At 38.9% G+C, this 22,032-nt stretch overlaps 1 protein-coding gene across 4 annotated transcripts; it reads right to left on the reverse strand.

The window, feature by feature from the left end:
* Positions 1-1,455: 1,455 nt before the first annotated feature.
* On the reverse strand, positions 1,456-21,746 carry LOC306985952 (isocitrate dehydrogenase [NAD] subunit gamma, mitochondrial-like). 4 transcript variants are annotated; one of them, XR_013794895.1, is made up of 15 exons: positions 21,143-21,559; positions 20,786-20,833; positions 19,228-19,325; positions 19,023-19,138; positions 17,924-17,984; positions 17,784-17,843; positions 14,039-14,111; positions 13,836-13,969; positions 13,081-13,183; positions 12,313-12,459; positions 12,136-12,230; positions 11,894-11,954; positions 11,614-11,733; positions 7,617-7,669; positions 1,456-1,844 (listed from the first exon to the last, which is right to left on the reverse strand). XR_013794895.1 is itself a non-coding variant. In XM_079588770.1 (14 exons), exons 1-13 carry the CDS (start codon positions 21,230-21,232, stop codon positions 11,629-11,631), a joined length of 1,191 nt encoding a protein of 396 aa, XP_079444896.1. In that variant the 5' UTR covers positions 21,233-21,559; the 3' UTR covers positions 10,077-10,774; positions 11,614-11,628. The 4 variants fall into 4 exon arrangements, 2 of the variants coding, with proteins under 2 accessions (XP_079444896.1, XP_079444895.1); XR_013794896.1 differs by having other exon boundaries at positions 1,456-1,854; XM_079588770.1 differs by lacking the exons at positions 1,456-1,844; positions 7,617-7,669 and adding an exon at positions 10,077-10,774.
* Positions 21,747-22,032: the final 286 nt, after the last annotated feature.

A 22,032-nucleotide genomic window follows, 5' to 3' on the forward strand; every position in this document is an offset into this window, starting at 1 on the left:
AACTTTTGAGTGGACTGATGAATGCCAGCGGTCATTCGATTCTGTTAAAACCCTTTTGAGTAGTGCTCCTGTATTAACGGCTCCAAACTATTCATGTGCTTTTCAGTTGGATGTTGACGCAAGTGGTACCGGTGGTGGTGCTGTCCTTCTGCAGGATGATGAAAATGGGATTGAGCATCCTGTTGGGTATTTTTCAAAGAAATTCCTGAAACATCAGTTAAACTACAGTACCATTGAGAAGGAGGCGTTAGCCTTTTTAATGGCTTTACAACACTTTGAGGTGTACATTGGCTCTAGTTCTCTTCCGGTGGTTGTATATACAGACCACAACCCATTAGTTTTTTTGTCCCGCATGAAAAATTCTAATCAACGAATTATGCGCTGGTCTCTCTTTGTCCAGGATTTTAACCTGGAAATTCGTTTTAAGAAAGGCAAGGATAACGTGTTGGCTGATGCGCTATCACGGTCGTTTGATTCAGAGTAAATCTATTGTATGCTATTATGTAGATTCTTGTGTGTGAGGGTGTTACGACCTGTGTTAGTTTGTTTCCTATTTGCTCTGTTTCTTTCTTTCTTTTCTTGTTTTCTCTAATTTCAAACAGGTGACTCCAATCATTCCGATCATGGGTTGTGAGCCACCATTGGTCGCCCAGTCGGGGCGGGGTCTTTAAAACAACTCTGCTGACACTCATCGAGGAGCTCATTCTTGGTTCGGTCGCACGTGGGTTGAGAGCTCCGGAATCCCTCCTCCGGCCGATGATCAAATTTTGTTTTAGTGATTTCTTTCTTCTGTTAGTTTAAGTGAACGGGCATTTTGTGAAAACCTCTAACCGTTCTCTATATGTCTTAACCATGACAACAGTGTGGAGCGGTAGGGGTGTCCTGCCTTGTTTATTTTGAAATTGTTTGATCTCTGTTTTTTGGGCAGGGAGTTAGGTAAGATAAATGTATTTTTTCTTTGTTATTGGATCAGGTTATGTATTGTCCCTTCCTTTTCTTTCTATAGTTGTTTTGTTTGTTATTTTGGCCTTTTGGACACCCTGAAGATTTGCTCTTTATTTCACTTGTTATACTTTAATAAATATATTACTTTTCTTCAATTTCGTGCATTCGTTTTTGATTATCGACCGGAGTGATGCGTGCTGGGATTCCTTTTCCACAACCCAACAATTATTTATTATGCCTCCTTAGTGTTTTAGTTTTCCCTAGACTCGGGGCGTAATACATTCTTAGAAAGAGTAGGAAAAACAGGCAACCGTAGATAGATGGATGGATAGATGTAAACTCTCACAGTCCCTTTTTAATATTTCCCAGCAAAGAATGCTTAAGCACAATACAAACCAAGAAAGACACATCCAATTATATGCAATCTGTCCAATGATCACTTTATTATTATTATTATACCAGGAAGTCAAAATAGCATGTTGTGGTAAAACAGAAAGGGATAAAAGGAAAAAAATAAGGAGGACGAGAGGAGAGGTGTGGACGGATGGATTTGTTTGTTCTATGTGTGATTCAATAACATTTAATTCCTTTGAACCCAACCATTCCCTGAAGCTTCAAAAAACAAGTGTGCTACGTATATATTGATCATTGCTTCTTCTTTAACCATTGAGACATTAAATAAGCAAGTTTTCAGCAAATAATGAAAGCCTTGTTTATTACTCTCTCTCTCTCTGGTTTTGTTTGGGCAGTGTGTCTCACGGCTTTTGGTGGCAAATACAGATTGAGACAGGCGACTGGAGCAGTCGATATCCTGTCTGCGGCCGCATGAATGGAGAGGCTGCGCGGGGTAAAGCAGGTCCTTTGAGGTCAAGAGATGGTCTGAGAGAACGAGAAAACGCCTGTGCGTGACTCTCAGGGAATGTGCAGAATGGAAGAGAGAAAAAGAGAAAATGTACAACAGATGAGTAGAGACGAATATTAGAGACAGAAGATGAATCAATGTGAGGAAATGTCATATGGTGAGGAGAGAGATGAAGGGAGCAGATATTGTAATAATAGGATGTAAATGACTTTCCTGTTTACCAGTGAGAAACGAAAAAGGAAGCATAAAGTAAGACTGTAAGTTTTAACGGTTTGTATGTGTATACTTTCATACAAAAGTTCAATAGACAATAAGTTCATTTTGTGTAACTTACATTTTAGAGACTTCGGAAAATAGTTCCTAAAACCACAAATCAAACATTGTACATTTGCACTGTGGGATTGCTGAAAAATTTTGTGATTTTGAACTAATCGGTTGAGGAAAGGATAAAACGATCGCTCATAAAGGAAGACACTTGTTTCGCTCAACAAATCAGTTGAGTAAATAATAAAATAAATAGCTTAGAAAGGCAGCCACTGAATTTATCGTAGAGTTATATTCTAGTATGTGGTTCCGAATTCAGCAACGCACTTGTTTAGCTCCCGAATGAATCAATGCGTTTGAACGAATGCGTTGAGTGAATGAATCGAATGACTCATAAAGTCTATAGGTGTGTTCGACTTGAAGCGGCGCTGCGCAGACCGATCGGTGTATGACATCAAAGTACCGCAGATTGACATAATAATGGCAGATAAAGCCAATGCACCCTGTTTACCTAAGACACCCTGGTAACTCTAAACACATGCATAGCCCACATACAGTACATGCACCTAGTGAGCACAGCATTCACAGTGACATAACAGTCAGGTTTCTGCCAAACTTGTTTAGAGATGAACACAGATTCCAGGGTCGTCATGCAGGACTGGCTTTCTTCTAAAGCTAATTTCTCTCTCCAATTTAATGAGCACTTCTGATGTATCCTGTCTGTTCTCTCATTGTTTCTCTCTCCGTTATGCTGCCCTGCAGAGATGTGGTTCGACAGGTGTCAGCACACAGCTGCCAGTATGAAACTAGCCCCTGATATCTGACCCAACTAATGATCCACAACATCTTTCATTACACTAAACACTCACACGCACATTTGAGGTTCCCTCATTTGAAATAATAGGCGGGATCTTAAAGAACGATTAAACTCTGCATCAAAACGTAAAGTTAAATGAAATGAATGCTCCACAGAAGCGCTGTCAGGAGGATGCGGTCATCTGTGGATGAGCGCATGAGTGATTGAGTCACAGATCACACCTCTGCAGGTTCAGCGGGGTCCAAATCGGTTTCCAGCCGTAGGATTATAAGAGCAGTGCACCTGGTGAGGCTGATGAAGGGGACAGAGGAACGGTGTGGAAAAACAGACAGATGGTGGCAGACATTCTTAGAGAGAGTGGGAAAGGCAGGAAGCCGTGGAAGGAGGGGTAGGGGTATTGGAAAAACAGCAGCTGTTTGGCACTGAGGAACCGGACAACATAAGATGCTAAAATGAATGCGCACGGCCTATGCAATGTTCTTACAGAGCAGATCTCACAGTAAGGCCTGTTTCTCACTGCATGCGGAATTGACAGGCTCATAATATTAACTGATTCCTCACTGCCCGCGTAACAGAGGAATTATAAAGAGAGGAATCCCGATGAATGGAAGATACTTAATGCACTACGCTCTTAAACATAGAGGTTCTTCATTGGCATTTATTACACGGGTCTGTGGAATACTTGATTCTGATTGGCCTATCACACCATCCAGCGGTATGTTATTCCCCGATACCAACCGCTGAAAACAGGCTCAGCCAGGCTACTGAAGTCAGCTGCGCTATACACTTGCTAGGAACGTTCTTCCTTCGTGGAAGTTTTGCATTTGGTGAGCTAATAAAATATTAAAACTCAGTCGAATCAATATTTTGTGTACAGTTAATTAATTATGTCATCTAGTATCATCGACTCACCCAGCAAACAGGGGACGTCCCCCGGACGTTGCGAACGTCTACTTTGGTCCTGTTTATAACGTTCGCTTGAGGACGTCCCTCGCGACGTCCTGAGAACGTTTAAAGAACCCTACACGAAGACGTCCAGGGGACGTTCGCGGTGGACGTTCAGGGGACGTTTTTTTGTTAGCTGGGCTCTCTCTTGTTTCATACAAACGCAGGTGCTGCCATTTTGTGACTGTTTTATACACTGTTGGATTATAAGATACAAACAGGTAAGATTTGAAAACAGTTTAATCTCAGATCAATATATTTTATCCCCATAATTATTTATGGGGTGAAATGCTGTGTGTAATATGTGGTATGACTGTACCGTATCACTTAAATGTCCGTCTAGTTTGAATTTGCCGCGCTAGAAACTGCTCTCTCCGTGGAAGCTTTGCCTTTAAAGAGCTAATAAAATATTTTGACTCAGATCAATAGTTTGTGTCTAATTTATTTACTTATGTGGCAAGTAACCATGTAATAAGTGATACTATCTCAGAATAAACCCCAACAGGGTGATCAGGACTCCGTGAAGAGCCTTTAATCTTTGCATTGCACAAAAAGATTCTTTATAGTGGAAAAAGGTTCTATAGATTATTAAAATGTTCTTCACACTAAGACAAAAATGGTTCTTTAACTTCTTTTAATAACTTAATTGTGGGGGACCAAAATGTCTCAACATTCTGTGGCATTGCTACAAAAAAACCTGTATTTTTTAAGAGTGTACATGGTTTTAGTCCCACACTGCAGTTGAAATTCTATTACTTGTATGATTTTGATGACGTGCCTTAAACGGACTGAGTAAAAAATAGATTTTCAGGGCTTGATCCAAGTTCCAAACTGAAGTTTTCTATTCAGTAACGCTGTCTGAATCCAGTGGTTCTCAACCTGTTTGACTCCAAGGGAATATTTGAAGGTTAAGATATTTTTAATACTTCTGTTGTAATGTCAAAGGTGCCTTTAACCCTTTTTTTATTCACAGAAGCTATATTAAAATAATTAAATAAAATAATGTCATTAATGTTAAAAAAATAAAATTTCATAATTCCAGAATTCTAAAATGTTGTGCTGTAAAGCATTTATAATATTTATGAACAATGAATTTACACGACTTTTCCAACCATTCGTGATAATGGGAGTTAAATTTTTTTTTTTTTAACTCAGTTACCTGATAAAATATGTTAAAACATTTGATTCATTATAGACATTTCCATCTTAATGGAATCTTCCATCTTCCGTCACTTTCTACCGTATGTATGGATTTACCTTGCTGCTTACCTGCCTTAGTCATCGTCCTCCTCCTCGCACTTCTTAATATTTTATTAATTTCAATGATTTTTTCCCCCCAGGTCCCTGCTTCTTAAATAAACATTGGCAGAAAAAGTTAATTAAGAAATATGTTTACATCTTGAATTTGAGCTGGTTTGGTTTATGTCAAAGTTTATTTTGTCTCATTTTAAGCCATCATATGGAAGTGTGCCCATGGTTGAGAATCTAGATGGTTTAAGCTTTATCTGGCCTAGAGTTTTTGGTTTGGATTTAATTCAGGGTAGATTAATTAACATTTAGATGAAAATGTGACCCCCTGTGATGTAAATTAGATTTCAAGACCATTAAGTAATAATTCGCAATGGATCATTCCTGATAACATTTAATTTAATTAATTAAAAGAAATACTGGAAACACTACAATAAGGTTTCATTAGTTAACATGAGAGAATGAACAATAAGTCTACAGCATGTATTAATCTCAGCTAACATTTACTAGTACATATTATAGTATTTGTTTACATTAGTTAATGCACTGTGAACTCACATGAACAATGATCAGCTGTATTTGTATTAATTAATGTTAACAAATATGAATAAATACTGTAACAACTGTATTCCTCATTGTTAGCCATGTTAATAAACGAGACCTTATTGTAAAGTGTTGCCAAAATACTCAATGCAATAACCCAGAAAGTGCAGCAGCAGCAACACTGTCAGTTAGTGAGAGCATGCTGCTGCTTCACTTACACACTTGCTTATTCGTGCAGTGTGAAACAGGCCTTGCGGTGAGATTGGAACGCTCGCACTCACCCCCTAATGTTACCATGGAAATAAGCAGTGGCCCTTGTAAGTTCCTGCTGAGGAACTGAGCACCTCCTGCTGTTGTTTCCATCACGGGTGGATCTATTGCGCACTGCCGCTGAAGCTGATCTGGGATGACTGCAGGTCTCGAGGAGGGCAGCGGGTGTCTACACTAATTACTGCAGCCTACGAGAACCCGCTCTGAGCAGCGTGATGGACAGACCGAGAGGATGCGGAGGGAGAGAAGGTGGAAGGACAGATGGAGTGTAAAAAGAAAAAGCAGAAATCAGAGCAGTTACGTGAGCAATGATGACTGGCTCCACTGGGCTTTCAACTGCCCTGCATTTTGGCAGCATTTAGGCCAAAATATCTTCAATTTTTGATGACATTAAGTAGCTAAATCTATGTAAATAAGGGTAAGGAAGGGCGGTAAAAAGAGAAAACAAGCAAAAGGGCAAGGCAGAAAACAAAAATACCGGTGTTAACAAGGCTAACCTCCTTACAGTATATCATCTATCCTCAAATAATGGTGTCTTATTACTTATTTATTAGAGGAGGCCTATATATATAGCCGACTCACCTATGTTCCTCGACAGTTTTCTGCATCCCTCCACCACCCCGTCTCCTCAATATCGCCTGATTACTTTCCTGACCAGGGATACAGGGTTACTCTGGGTTCGCACCAAATTCCAAGCTCGGAGCCGTCCACTTGGACAGCACGCCAAATACGCATACTTTTTACTCTATCTGATTATTTGTAAGGGTGAAATCATAAAGTCTCTACTATCTTTTCCCATAGGTGCACTAGTGGATGTGAAATGGTCAACGGGCTCGAATCTATCGAGTCTGGCTTGTGTACTCTTCTCTATGTTGGGTTACAACACAGCGGGATTGAACGCGATCCCCATAGCATAGCTAAGCAATGTCGAGAGACCGAATGAAAAGAGAACGTCTCTGTTTACTCTTAAGTTACATCAGTTCCCTGAGAGGAGCGAATGAGATATTGCACACACTGCGGTGTTGTAACTCCCAGAGTCTTGTATGCCTGACGCAAGATTGGCGGTGAAGCTATATACCGAAGTAGGCCATTGGCCAGTTCATTTGAATTAGTTGTTTTTATCCTATTGTTTACTATATTTATTTGCTTGGGTTTTGGTTATTTTGCTGTTGTCGGCTGTAAAGGCCTTTTGAAATAACTGAAAGTCAAGACCTGCTGGAACTACTTTGGCTGTGCGTTTCCTTGAAAATAATTGCACACCTTAGAACGTTCGTCAACCTATCAGATTCAAGCATTCAACATTCGTAGTATAATTACTTATAATTAATAAAGATGTGAAAGTGAATATGATTTCGGATAGATTTGACACCCTTATTGAAGAGAACATGATGATAATCGAGAAGTATAGTAAATCTTACATATTAATGGACAAAGTTAATCTTATTTAATCTTCAATGTGATAGGTGATGTGCTAAATAATTAAACAATAAATAAAAACATAATATGGTTTGTATAATACGGTCACGATCCCCAGTCACCAGGCCGACACCGCAGCACTACATTTTCCAGCATCCCTCCTGGCTCCCACCTGCACACACTCAATCACCACCTGTCATCAATCACCCTCATCAGCAGCACCACATTTAAGCACGCCATCTACACTCTCATATTGTCTGGTCCCGTCACTTTCTACCGTATGTATGGATTTACCTTACTGCTTACCTGCCTTAGTCATCGTCCTCCTCCTCGCACTGACAATCTTCATTCATCCATACCTGCAAAGGACAAAGAGACTTTCAATACAAACCTAAGTGGTGACTTTCTCTGATACTGTTGGCTTTTTCATTGGTTCATTCCTTGTGCATGCACGTTTCAATAAAGAACCTGTATCCTTGAATCTGCTCTCTTCATCTGTTTGTGACAAATACTTATTATAAGCGTCCATACATCTTCCATACCGCTTACTGGGTGATTTACTGACGTACAGTGGAGTAATGATATCAGACTAAAGAGGTTAGGGGAACGCTACGCTAGAGGACAACGTTAGGGGAACACTATGCTAGAGGACAACGTTAGGGGAACACTATGCTAGAGAACAACGTTAGGGGAATGCTACGCAAGAGGACAACGTTAGGGGAACGCTACGCTAGAGGACAACGTTAGGGGAACGCTACGCTAGAGGACAACGTTAGGGGAACGCTACGCTAGAGGACAACGTTAGGGGAACGCTACGCTAGAGGACAACGTTAGGGGAACGCTATGCTAGAGAACAACGTTAGGGGAACGCTACGCAAGAGGACAACGTTAGGGGAACGCTACGCTAGAGGACAACGTTAGGGGAACGCTACGCTAGAGGACACCGTTAGGGGAACGCTACGCTAGAGAACAACGTTAGGGGAACGCTACGCTAGAGGACAACGTTAGGGGAACGCTACGCTAGAGGACACCGTTAGGGGAACGCTACGCTAGAGGACAACGTTAGGGGAACACTATGCTAGAGAACAACATTAGGGGAACGCTACGCAAGAGGACAACGTTAGGGGAACGCTACGCAAGAGGACAACGTTAGGGGAACGCTACGCTAGAGGACACCGTTAGGGGAACGCTACGCTAGAGGACACCATTAGGGGAACGCTACGCTAGAGGACAACGTTAGGGGAACGCTACGCTAGAGGACACCGTTAGGGGAACGCTACGCTAGAGGACAACGTTAGGGGAACGCTACGCTAGAGGACAACGTTAGGGGAACGCTACGCTAGAGGACAACGTTAGGGGAACGCTACGCAAGAGGACAACGTTAGGGGAACGCTACGCAAGAGGACAACGTTAGGGGAATGCTACGCAAGAGGACAACGTTAGGGGAACGCTACGCTAGAGGACAACGTTAGGGGAACGCTACGCTAGAGGACAACGTTAGGGGAACGCTACGCTAGAGGACACCGTTAGGGGAACGCTACGCTAGAGGACAACGTTAGGGGAACGCTACGCTAGAGGACACCGTTAGGGGAACGCTACGCTAGAGGACAACGTTAGGGGAACGCTACGCTAGAGGACAACGTTAGGGGAACGCTACGCTAGAGGACAACGTTAGGGGAACGCTACGCAAGAGGACAACGTTAGGGGAACGCTACGCAAGAGGACAACGTTAGGGGAACGCTACGCTAGAGGACAACGTTAGGGGAACGCTACGCTAGAGGACAACGTTAGGGGAACGCTACGCTAGAGGACAACGTTAGGGGAACGCTACGCTAGAGGACAACGTTAGGGGAACGCTACGCTAGAGGACAACGTTAGGGGAACGCTACGCTAGAGAACAACATTAGGGGAACGCTACGCTAGAGGACAACGTTAGGGGAACGCTACGCTAGAGGACAACGTTAGGGGAACGCTACGCAAGAGGACAACGTTAGGGGAACGCTACGCAAGAGGACAACGTTAGGGGAACGCTACGCTAGAGGACAACGTTAGGGGAATGCTACGCTAGAGGACAACGTTAGGGGAACGCTACACTAGAGAACAACGTTAGGGGAACGCTACACTAGAGGACAACGTTAGGGGAACGCTACGCAAGAGGACAACGTTAGGGGAAAGCAAGAGGATAATGTTACAATATAACGTTAGGGGAACGCTAGTGGATAATGTTGGGGAAAGTATTAGCTAGTTTCTAAATGTGCTGGCTGCTATTTTTCATAACAAATAGATCAACAATAATATCAACATTGGCCAAATAAGGAGCCATCAATGGACTTACCTGTAATTACAGCTTGCCTTATTGTAACATGTTACAGTTAAACTATTACAAGAACTATGGTACATTTTCATAAGTGCAAGTACAAGTACAAGTTAGAGCTATCAAGAGCTTCTTGAATTATTGGCCAAACAATTAGTTTTCTCCATGTGCGAAATGTGTTCTGTTCTAATTATAACTGATATTAGGAAAGAACTGGCCTTCAGATATTCCAAGAAATGACATCATAGAGGCTGCATGAACCGTCAAGGAGTAGGAAATAAACTACTTCAAAATAAGAATGTTGAATAAAGTTTGACTTCCCATGGCACTTTCAAATAGAAAATTCTGTCAAACTGATAAAGTTCCAGATGCTTTAATGTAAATACATCATATAGCCTATTTAAACAAGTAATTGTTAACCATTACTTTATTTCAATTATGTTATTAACCAACTTTGCACGTGTGGATGATATAGACACCACAAAATACCCTTTTTAACTAAACCGCTAAAACTGTTCACACTCCAATGTTCAGACCAAAACTACACCCTTGGTTTTGGAGAGTCCTCTTCAGTTGGAATGTGTCTTGTTTTTGAAAGCACAGTTACAGGCAGCAAAATTACTTTTGGCCCTTTTCAGTCTGATTCACGAGCTGTTTTTCTCTGCATTGCTGGACCTGAGATGCTGAAGCTGTTTTTCTCATTCTAGTTCACTTCAGTACTTCATAGTATATTACTGGCAAAGCGCTCGTAACAGCCCACCCGTGACCCTCTCCCTCCTGCTGTGAGCAAAGATGGCCAAATGTGTAATATATATATATATTTTTGCCAATAATTCAAATCATGTGAGAGAATGTACATGTGATCAGCAGAAAAATGTGATCAATATAACCCTGCTAAGGTCTTTGTTTCTCAGTTTCTCTTCCTTTTCATTCCCTTTTTGAAATTCCATCTCTTTCCTTTTCATCGCCCTCTCACTGGCAATGGCAAAATGTGTTTTTTCCACTCAATTGCTCCCTCATCAAGAGAGTGCACTTGCATTGATTTAATAACCACAGGGTGACATTAGTTCCTTTGAAGACTTTCTCCCCTTTGATGGATCTTTTTCTCATCTGACGTTTTTGTTTCTCCTCCATACAATTAGTTGAACTCCTGCAGGTCAAAAACAAGTGTTGCCGCTTGTCACACCTCACTAATTCAGCCAGCAATAGAGTGATTTCCCTTTCTCTGCATCATTCATAAAAACGGGAAAATACTTGAACAGTTGGATGAACCAAATAAATACATAAAAATCAACCTCAAAAGAATGGCTAGTATTAATCATAATCAAACCGCAACGACTGCCAACACTCTCGTACAGAGAAATTTCTTAGAAATATCTCAAGCTCTTGACTTTTATGTACATTTTACTGATGATAGATTTACTTTGTTTCCAAATACACTCAACATTCCTACAGGATTCATGACGCAAAATATCTAATGAATGACCAGCATTGAAAACACTTAAATGTCATATTCAAATGTATCATTTAATTTATTTGTCACCTATTACTGCACACCTGCACTGAAAGTAAACATTGCATGTAATAAATGTTTTCATTTTCTGCACTAAAAACAAAGTCAAACGTTTTAGGATTTTCATGAATTAATGTCAGAAAGCATCCAAATTGAATGAAGCTGAAGTAAAGCGTTTCAGTGCCACCTACTGGAAAAAGTTTGTCCATTAAACCAAGTCATCTTATCTTTTTTACTTCACTGAACTTCATGAAATGTCTTTCGAGGCATGAACAAAAGTTTGATGTACAATGTATGAAATGTATTGATGAGTTAATCAGTTAACAACAGGCAATAAATATCCATAAATTCATACAGAACCTGTCCATGCCAGTTCAGATAAAGGCTTTAACTTAACCTGATCATAACAGATAAGTAACATTATACTGTTAAACATACAGATTCTGTATTTGGATTGTTTGTGTGGTCTCTAGAACCTGCTGAAATGAAGTTCAGATCTGTCCTGATGTGCGTGGTCCTCCTCTCTGGATCTCCTGCATAATGGAGTGGACCACTTCAGATGTAGTACACTGACCTCCCAAATCAGCCGTCTGCAACTACAAGGAAACAAATGACCATACAAGATCTAGAGATGTAATACGGCAGACGTGTTTGAGTAAACAAGAGTAACATTAACAGAGTTTGGCTTATCATAGGCAAAGTTGAATGGCATGCATTCATAAGCTGTTTGACAATGAGATTTAGCATGTATCATACCTGAGTTTCAGACAAAGTTTTCAAAACTGCCTTTCGAATCATCCTGGCATATGCGTGAAGCCTGGGAAAGGGAAAAGACAGCCCAGATATGAACGTGATGCACAGTTCTAATCCTGCAGCAAAGTTCTCTTGATATAATTATGGTGTATATCATAATGCATGAATGAATTGACAATCTAATAACTGGAATATTGGTAAAACGTCCAGTGAAAATAATAACATGAATATTCATACACACTCACTTTAAGTGGTCCAGCATCACGCAGCCGGCCAGCAGTGTGGCCGTGGGGTTTGCAATATTCTTGTTAGCAATGCTTTTCCCAGTGTTCCTTGTGGCCTGAAAAAACAAAGAATATCTCATATATCCTCTTGTCACTCCGACAGCGGACATATCCAGTACCTGCTCTGTTCATTCTTACGCTCTCAAAAATAGCATAGTCCTTGCCGTAGTTGACTCCTGGTACCAGACCTGGGCCTCCAACAAGTCCAGCACACACATTGCTCACCACATTTCCATAGAGATTTGGCATCACCATCACATCAAACTGCTGGGGCTTAGAGACCAGCTGTACCAACAAAAAAAAGATATATAAACATATACTTATGTCATATAGAGTAGCTTTTTATGGGTCTGTTTTTTTAAAACCTTTCTATGGATACTCTACCGTTCAAAGGTTTGGGGTCAGTAAGTTTTATGTTTTTTTTTTTCTTGTGCTCACCAAGTATTAATTTATTTGATCAAAAACACCGTAAAAACACAGATATTATGAAATATTACAATAAAAGTGTAATTTATTTATGTGATGCAAAGCTGAATTTTCAGTGTCATTACTCCAGTCTTCGGTGTCAAATGATCCTTCAGAAATAACTATATATACTGTACTAATATACTAATACTAATATACTGATATACTGATTTGATGTTCAAGAAACTTTTCTTATTTTTAATGTTTTTATCATTAGTACTTTTGAACAGTAGCGTGAACAAATTAGCTTTTGCTATAATCTCTATGTACAATGCCTCTTATTTAGTCTTTCAATTAAAACTGTTATATACTGTCCCTATACAAATGAACTTAAAATAAATAACTAGATAAATAAATTGTCAAAAATTATGCAAAGAATAGTTATAACATAGAATAATGTAATAAAACATCGTCCACTTATGTAGTTCCCCTTTTAAATACCTGCATGGTGGAATTATCCACAATCATGTCATCAAACGTGATATCAGGATATCCAGCTGCCACCTCTTTACAGCACTGCAGGAAAAGGCCGTCACCAAGCTTCCTATAAAGCAAACGAAAAACAATCCCAAACTCATTCAAACTTGTACCATATAAAATCAATATTTGAACAAGCTTCTACCATTCAAAAGTTTGGGCTTGGTAAAATGTCTTTGAAAGAAGTCTCTTATGCTCATCAAAGCTGAATTTGTTTGATCAAAAATAAAGCTAAATATTATGAAAATGTATTTCAATATATTTTAAAATGTAATTTATTCCTATGTTGTAAAGCTGAATTCTCAGCATCATTACTCCAGTCTTCAGTGTCACATGATCCTTCAGAAATCATTCTTATATGCGGATTTACTGCTCAAGAAACAGTTCTTATTATCTGTGTTGAAAACTGTTGTGCTGCTTGCTATTTTTGTGGAAAACAAATTATTTCAGGATTCTTTGATGAACAGAAAATTAAGAGAACAGCATTTATTTGAGATAGAAATATTTTGTATTTAATAAATAAATACATTATAAAAACCTTCCTGTCACATTAGATCAGTTTAATGCTTGCTGAAAAAGTATTAATTTCTTTTATATATATATATATATATATATATAAATCTGACTGACCCCAAACTTTTGAACAATAACATATATGCAAATGTTCTGAAGCAGTATTTTGCCTGATGAATCATTTGTAAGTAAGGACAGACTCTCACATGATATTAGCTTTGTGTACTGCTGTGACCTTGCGGCGACCTTTCTCCCTGGCCAAGTTAAAGGCATACTCAGCGATCCGCAATGAATTCACACGCGTTATGATCTTTAGACTCTCCACCACCCCGGAAACATTCTGAAAGAGAGAAGATTTAAACTTGAGGAATGCGTGTCCTCAAACTGCAAGAGACCCAAACACACGGACCTCATGCTCCAAGCTGCTGTACTCTCCTTCAGTATTCTCCCTGATGATGATGACATCAATGTCTTTGTGGTGGCTCGGGTATGGGGTTATTATTGTTGCAATATTCCAAATAAATAGATTAATATTCACAAATAAATGTAAAGAGATTCACAAAAATGTATCGAATGCACAAATGAATAGATTAAGATCCACAAATAAATGTAAAGAGTTTCACAAAAAATTATAAAATTCACAAATAAATAAAATGAGATTTGCAAATAAATAAAACATTTACAAATGTTTTCTTATTTTCAAACACAACTCTGCCTGGCATTTATTTGTGAATCGGTTCCTGTGCATTTGTAAATCGCTGCACACATTTGTGAATCGGTTCCTGTGCATTTGTGAATCGCTGCACACATTTGTGAATCGGTTCCTGTGCATTTGTGAATCCCCTCACGCATTTGTGGATTTTGAAACACTTCTAGCGCAGACGTGCAGAGAAATCCACAAATAGGTGGACTCCACCCACCGCCTACTCAAGCCAATCAGATAACGGCCACATCGAGCTGGCCAATCGTAGCACGTTATCGCTTCAACCAATCACGTTAGGCTTTACGCTCGGGGCGGGAAGTGGGAACTGACTGATTCTTGCATCAATGAAAGCAGCACTGGAGCGCAGTAGTAGCGCTGAACTGTGTGTGGCAAAAACACTCTGTTTTCAAAAGATTGTTGGAGTTTAAGCCCTCTTTATATTTCCATCAGGATACACTCAGGGAATTATGATAATCAGAGATCCCGAGCATCATGAACAGTCTCTACACCGGCAAGAGGCGCGACACAGCGCGTCAAAAGCAAATAGGCACTGTCTGTTCACTGCTGCCGCTGCAGTTTAAATCATGTAAAACTAGCATGTTTGAAATGTTAACACACATTCCCTATGTGACGTCTGCTTAGCTTTATATGCATAATCGTGCTCTTAACGGCTCTGATCGTAGCCTGCTTATTGACTAGTGCTGGTTACTTAAATCATATTTCGTGATAGTGTACTGGACGCGGGGCATTCATTGATAGTAAACGGATGCCCGCACTTCTGATGTAGCCAGGGGCGATTCCAGGATATTTTTAATGGGGGGGCACAGGGGGGACCAAGAACCAGTCAGGGGGGGCCAATCAGAAAATTCAACTGAAAATAAATACTGGTTTAGAAAATATTAAGCACGATCACCAAAATATAGATGGTATTACATTTTTCTTTTTTGCATGGATTAGGGGTTGTCAAACTTTTTGGAGCCAGGGACCCCTCCCTTCATATTTATAACAGTGACTGAGCCCAAAGTTAATGAGGGAGCGGGTACTGAAATATTTTTGCACAAATGGTCTTCACCTAGGGTCGTATGCAGAGTTTTCTAAATAGCCTACTGAGGTCTGAAAAGTAATCTTACTAGGGGGGTTCGGGGGCATGCTCCCCCGAGGAATTTTTGTCTTTCTTGATCTACACATGTGTATTTCAAGGTGTTTTAAGGCAAAAACATTGGATAACTACAGCTTTCCAATTCCATTCCGTCTTTGTTATTCCAATACTTATACACATTCGAGGTACACAAATATAGCCTAGCCTATATTTATACAATAATAATGGAAATATGTTTAATAGGTGATTGTGTTATTTAATTGCACTTATATCCACTGTAATTAGCGGGAAAACACATACAGTATATCGGTGTTAAATAGAAATACATTGTAAAATGTTATCCAGGTCTCATCCTGGGCACAGTGCTGACCTGCTGTAGCTATATTTCCTTTCCCAAAGCTGAGCTTTGGATACTTTGCATACTGATTGTTTCTATTGTTTGTTTAAAACTTCTAGGCCTATATCTAAAATAGCTGTTTAGTTTAGCTATTTAAATCTTATCTCGCACTTTATGACTGTTAACTGCAGCGTCGTGCGGGAATTCACACTGGGCTTGTAGCTTCGATATTTCAAAATATATTTAGTGTGTAACTTTAGTGTGTTACATACTTTCCTGCTGTTTTAAAAACGCGCAACTGTGCTTCCTCTTCGCGCGAGTCTCAAATCAAGCAGTGATTGACAATGGTGCGGTGGTGTCTCTTTCCTCCTGATTTAAAAACGCGCAACTGTGATCACTTCTTCTTCGCGTTCGCGCTAGTCTCAAATCAAACAGTGATTGACAATGGTGCGGTGGTGTCTCTTTCCTCCTGATTTAAAAACGCGCAACTGTGATCACTTCTTCTTCGCGTTCGCGGTAGTCTCAAATCAAGCAGTGATTGACAATGGTGCGGTGGTGTCTCTTTCCTCCTGATTTAAAAACGCACAACTGTGATCACTTCTTCTTCGCGTTCGCGCTAGTCTCAAATCAAACAGTGATTGACAGCGCTCTGGTCCAATGGTGCGGTGGGCATTTTCAGGTTGGTTGACAGCAAATCTACCCCAATGAGATTGGAGGGGGGGCACCAGGGGGGGCCAATCATATTCCAGGGGGGGCCGGTGCCACCCCGTGCCCCCCCTCTAGACACGCCCCTGGATGTAGCGGCTACTTCACGCAATTAGGACAAATGTTTTTGTATTTATACATTTGGGCTTATATTTGGTATTCTACATTACATTTATTTATATCCTATTGCTATTTGTCACTGCGATTGTGCTTTAAAAGGCAAAATCGTATAGTGTCATGCATCGTGTCTACCCTGTGCGAGGCAATCTACACTGGGCAAAGCGAATGTGCAAAAACATTTGTCCTAATTGCGTGAAGTAGCCGCTACATCAGAAGTGCGGGCATCCGTTTACTATCAATGACTGCCCCGCGTCCAGTACACTATCACGATATGATTTAACCAGCACTAGTCAATAAGCAGGCTACGATCAGAGCCGTTAAGAGCACGATTATGCATATAAAGCTAAGCAGACGTCACATAGGGAATGTGTGTTAACATTTCAAACATGCTAGTTTTACATGATTTAAACTGCAGCGGCAGCAGTGAACAGACAGTGCCTATTTGCTTTTGTCGCGCCTCTTGCCGGTGTAGAGACTGTTCATGATGCTCGGGATCTCTGATTATCATAATTCCCTGAGTGTATCCTGATGGAAATATAAAGAGGGCTTAAACTCCAACAATCTTTTGAAAACAGAGTGTTTTTAGCACACACAGTTCAGCGCCACTACTGCGCTCCAGTGCTGCTTTCATTGATGCAAGAATCAGTCAGTTCCCACTTCCCGCCCCGAGCGTAAAGCCTAACGTGATTGGTTGAAGCGATAACGTGCTACGATTGGCCAGCTCGATGTGGCCGTTATCTGATTGGCTTGAGTAGGCGGTGGGTGGAGTCCACCTATTTGTGGATTTCTCTGCACGTCTGCGCTAGAAGTGTTTCAAAATCCACAAATGCGTGAGGGGATTCACAAATGCACAGGAACCGATTCACAAATGTGTGCAGCGATTCACAAATGCACAGGAACCGATTCACAAATGTGTGCAGCGATTTACAAATGCACAGGAACCGATTCACAAATAAATGCCAGGCAGAGTTGTGTTTGAAAATAAGAAAACATTTGTAAATGTTTTATTTATTTGCAAATCTCATTTTATTTATTTGTGAATTTTATAATTTTTTGTGAAACTCTTTACATTTATTTGTGGATCTTAATCTATTCATTTGTGCATTCGATACATTTTTGTGAATCTCTTTACATTTATTTGTGAATATTAATCTATTTATTTGGAATATTGCAACAATAATAACCCCATACTCGGGACTCCGGGAAGAGACTGACAGTGCATCACGTTAGCATACAGGTCCAAAGATGTACTGTGGGAGAGTTCAAACAGTTTATATAAACTCACCCTCTGGGCTTATCACAGATAATCAAGTAAAGACAAGAATCTTACCGAAGCAAATTGTTCCTGGATTTATAAGATGGAGGAAGGTTGTGATTAGTCTCTATGTTACCTGTAAAAGAGTATTACCTTTAATACAGTAGGAATACGAGCACCACTATTTAATTATGATGATAAAGTCCATTATTTTTATGTTAAGGGGAGTCACTAGGCAAAAACTGTTTATTCATGCATCTGTCAATTTTGAGATTTTGGGCATTTTGGCTTTTCAAAGTGTTTTTTCACACTAGTGGACAGAAAACATCCAAAATACACTTTTAACTGTATCTTTTAGAGCACTTTATCTATTTGTGTCTGTAGATTTCAATTACAGTATATATCTTTAAAGGCCATTTTCTCAAAATGATTTTTCCTCCTACATTGAGCCAGAAATAAGCCCAGGGACTACAGGTGAAAATTAGCTCTTGAGCTAAAACCCGGTACAATGCATCTCTCCCTTTGAGGTTAATGTTTATTGTACGCTGTCCCTGTTTCTCTAAATAAAATAAAAAAATAAAAATAAATAAATAAATAAATCTCCACTTCAGTAGCACTTACATTCACCAAACTTTACAGGTTTATTCTTATCAATAGTCTGAAGGTTTTTACAGAGGGGGTTGTTCATTATATATATATCATGTTATTTATTTATTTTTGGCTGTTGACAGTATTTTCTGATTTGTGGAGTGAGAGATATCCAAAATTCCTTCTGTAAAAACCTTTGACTTTTAAAAAAATTAAACAAGAATTTTGAACCTGACTTCACCTGACATCGGAAAACAGATCGGAAGGCCGAAAACAGTTAAGTGGTCGATTTTAAAACTCAACCATTTTGTCTAAAATTTAAAATATAATCATTATTTTAAATGCTATGTGAATTTTGGCATGATTTAAAATTGATATTGATTTTCAGATTTGCCAAATATTTAAAAGTGTTAGTAATTAAAATAGTATTTTAAAATATGTACTTTAAGTGCGTGTAAGGTAATCTAGTGACAAAATGTAAAAATAGAAGGAATTAGAGCATGAACAATTAAATATCAAGAATTGGCCGATAACTGATGTGTTACTAATAGACTAATAGGTTAATGAACCATATTCTCATGCTCACCCTTAAGTGCCACTCCATTACGTTTGATTGCAGTAACAGCATTATTGATGTCATCCTCAGAGGAAGCAGCCGAATTCACACTGACAACCTCAAAGTCCACAGGCACACAGCAGAATCTGGGAATATTGATGAATGCTAAAAACATAAGAGGGCTTCTTTAGTGTTCGCCGGTAAAGTCTGTTTATAGAGAGCTTTATACTCAAACCTGAAAAGCTCTCTGACGTGGTTCAACAGTTCTGGTCCGATACCATCACCAGGGATCAAAGTCACAGTGTGTCTGCCTCCATATTTAGCAGGTGGGGGCTGATGGGTAAAGATGCAAAACAGACCATTGACAAAAGAAGGGTGGAAGCAAGGGTAAAGGTCAAGCTTACAATATGAAGCCAAACCTCAGGTACAGGAAATATTACCACTACTTGTCATTTGTTCATCAGCTTTCAATTCTAACACAATACTAAATACTTTAAAGGTTTGGGGTCAGTAAGAGTTTTTTTTTTGTCGTTGAAAGAAATTTATACTTTTATTCAGCAAAGATGCATTAAATTGATAAGCGACAGTAAAAATATTTATAATGTTACAAACAATTTCTATTTTCAAATAAATTGTTCTTTTGAACTTTCTATTCATCAAAGATCCTGGATTTTTTTTATCATGGTTTCCACAAAAATATTAAGCAGCTCAACTGTTTCTAACATTGATAATAATCAGAAATGTTTCTTGAGCAGCAAATCATCATATTAGAAAGATTTTTGAAGATTCATGTGACACTCTAAAACTGAAGTAATGATGCTGAAAATTCATCTTTAACATCACAGGAAATTACATGTTTAAAATATATTCAAACAGAAAACGGCTATTTTAAACTAATACGGTAATATTTCACAATATTGTTTTTACTGTCTTTTTTTTATTATAAATGCAGACACATTGAGCATGAGAGACTTTTTTTCAAAAACATAAAATAAATCTTACCAATCCCAAGCTTGAACGGTAGTTCTAGGTAAAACATAATTTTTTATGTTTTTCCATAATTATAATAAAGATGATTTCATATTTTTGCTACAAATATTACCATTAGCCTACATACAGTACAGTACGCTCAATATGTGGTTGTAATTAATTTATATATTCAGCTGTTACAGCTATTAAATTGCCATATTGAGATTAATGCACAAAAACACAGTCATTTTATATTCTAGCAAAACTGTAATCAAATACCCGTCAGTGACCTGGGTGTTTATTATACCTGTTGATGATCTAAATGTCAAGCCCAGACATCACTAATCTACCACACATCCAAGCACATACTGTATATAGTTTGCAGAACCAGTAGGCTACTCACAATAGTCTGGTCACGGTTAGTTGATGAATCAGAGGGAGTAAACAGAAGTGGTTAGTCAGAGAGAGTCAAATCCATTTTTTTTTTTTAGTCAAATCCATTTTGCTTTGGTTATGCTAGCTTACACAAATCAGCTTACAACTTACAAGCACAAGACAGAAGCAGAACATTGGAGGTACAGTGGAGCTGCATCTAAGTGCTTGAATATTAATATGAAATCTGAAATCAGCTTCTACAATAAATATTACCTCTCTACAAGGAACCCAAAGTATATTACAGCCCTTAAATTAAGGTCATTTTAGAAGAAAAGGGAGTGAGGTGACAGTAAAGGGTTGCAAGAAAAGATTAGTCATGCTGCAGGCCTAGCTATCGTTAATTATATAATGCGTATTATCATAAATTACGACTTCGGTCCAAAACTTACAGTATTTGAGGACTTCTCCCTCTGGCAGAACACTGCAGGGCTTTTCAGCTGACATTATTTGATAACAGAAAAAGGAAAAATGCATCATGCTTCAGACAAAAACACTGTTAATTTGAGCTGGTCCGTCATAAAATAACTAATTATAAACTTTTTTGTCATTGTTTGTCAAATTTTCTGTAAAGTCTAAAATATTTCAACATCAATTATGTGGCATGTAAGCAGACATGTCATTGTCAGAGAATAAAGACACCACCTTTCCCCCACATGACTTTGCGAATATGTTTCTATATTTTAATAGATGATAAAATACACGTGCTTGACATTTGTTGACTGATGACAATTTAAGCGGAGGCTTACTTTGTATACCGTGCACTTTAGTCCGGGCCATGGCTGCAGCAGACGCGTTGAGGAGAGGAAGAGCGCTGGTCTGGCTGCTGCTATGGACATTTTGGATTGAGTTCAGCTTTTGCCGCTCCAGCATCAGCAAACAAACCGAATTGTTGAGCCAGCAGCGCTGTTGTTCCACAATCAGCTGACACAAAATTCAAGAATTAACTTTTATAACCAAACAAACTTTGACTTTGTCGCGCTCTAGCGTCCATTATGTATATGGGCCGATATATTTTTTATTTTTTAAATACCAGTGTGTACAAAATTCGTACAAATATATATAACTCACAACAACTAAGAAAACAAATTATTAAACAAAAACATATACAAGGATATATCCATTTGTATCCATATTGTCGAGCTTTACAGTCATGACGTCAGTTTGTAGGCCAACACATTCGCCCACCATGGGTTTAAAAAAAAAAAAAAAACGTTTTTCGATTCATTAAGGTCTGTCTTGAAAACATTCACGGTTTGTGCTACAACACAAATGACATACATTCATATCTCAAAGTTTTTTTTATATAAATTTGCTAAGTTGATACAAAAGCAATACCACAAGTGTGAATTTACGTGCTTGAATCATACAGACAACCATTAGGTCATAAAATATTTATTATGTCTATGGTAGGCCTGTCCTTACGAAGCAATTTACGCTATTAAAATAAGCACTCAATTGAATTGAATAGTTGCTTTGGACTTTATAAATCATGTAGGCCTATACCTCAGACAAACGAACCGGTTGTAGATATTCTTTTCCAAACTATTTGTAAAGTAAAATGGTGATGATTTTCATTCAAAATAAAACATTAGCCTACTTGAAAATCTTTTTTTTTTTTTTTTTTTTTTTTTTTTAA

Source organism: Phoxinus phoxinus, assembly GCF_949152265.1.
Source record: "Phoxinus phoxinus genome assembly, chromosome: 18".
Taxonomy (NCBI): domain Eukaryota; kingdom Metazoa; phylum Chordata; class Actinopteri; order Cypriniformes; family Leuciscidae; genus Phoxinus; species Phoxinus phoxinus.

What these genes read in the sequence shown, in the direction of transcription:
- LOC306985952 (XM_079588770.1), bottom strand. Translation starts at nt 21,232, where the DNA reads ATGTCCATAGCAGCAGCCAGACCAGCGCTCTTCCTCTCCTCAACGCGT. An exon ending in TCCAGGAACAATTTGCTTCG is followed by an intron (nt 17,844 to 17,923) that starts GTAAGATTCTTG and finishes ACTCTCCCACAG; the next exon opens with TACATCTTTGGACCTGTATG. An exon ending in TGGATAATTCCACCATGCAG is followed by an intron (nt 12,460 to 13,080) that starts GTATTTAAAAGG and finishes TTGTTGGTACAG; the next exon opens with CTGGTCTCTAAGCCCCAGCA.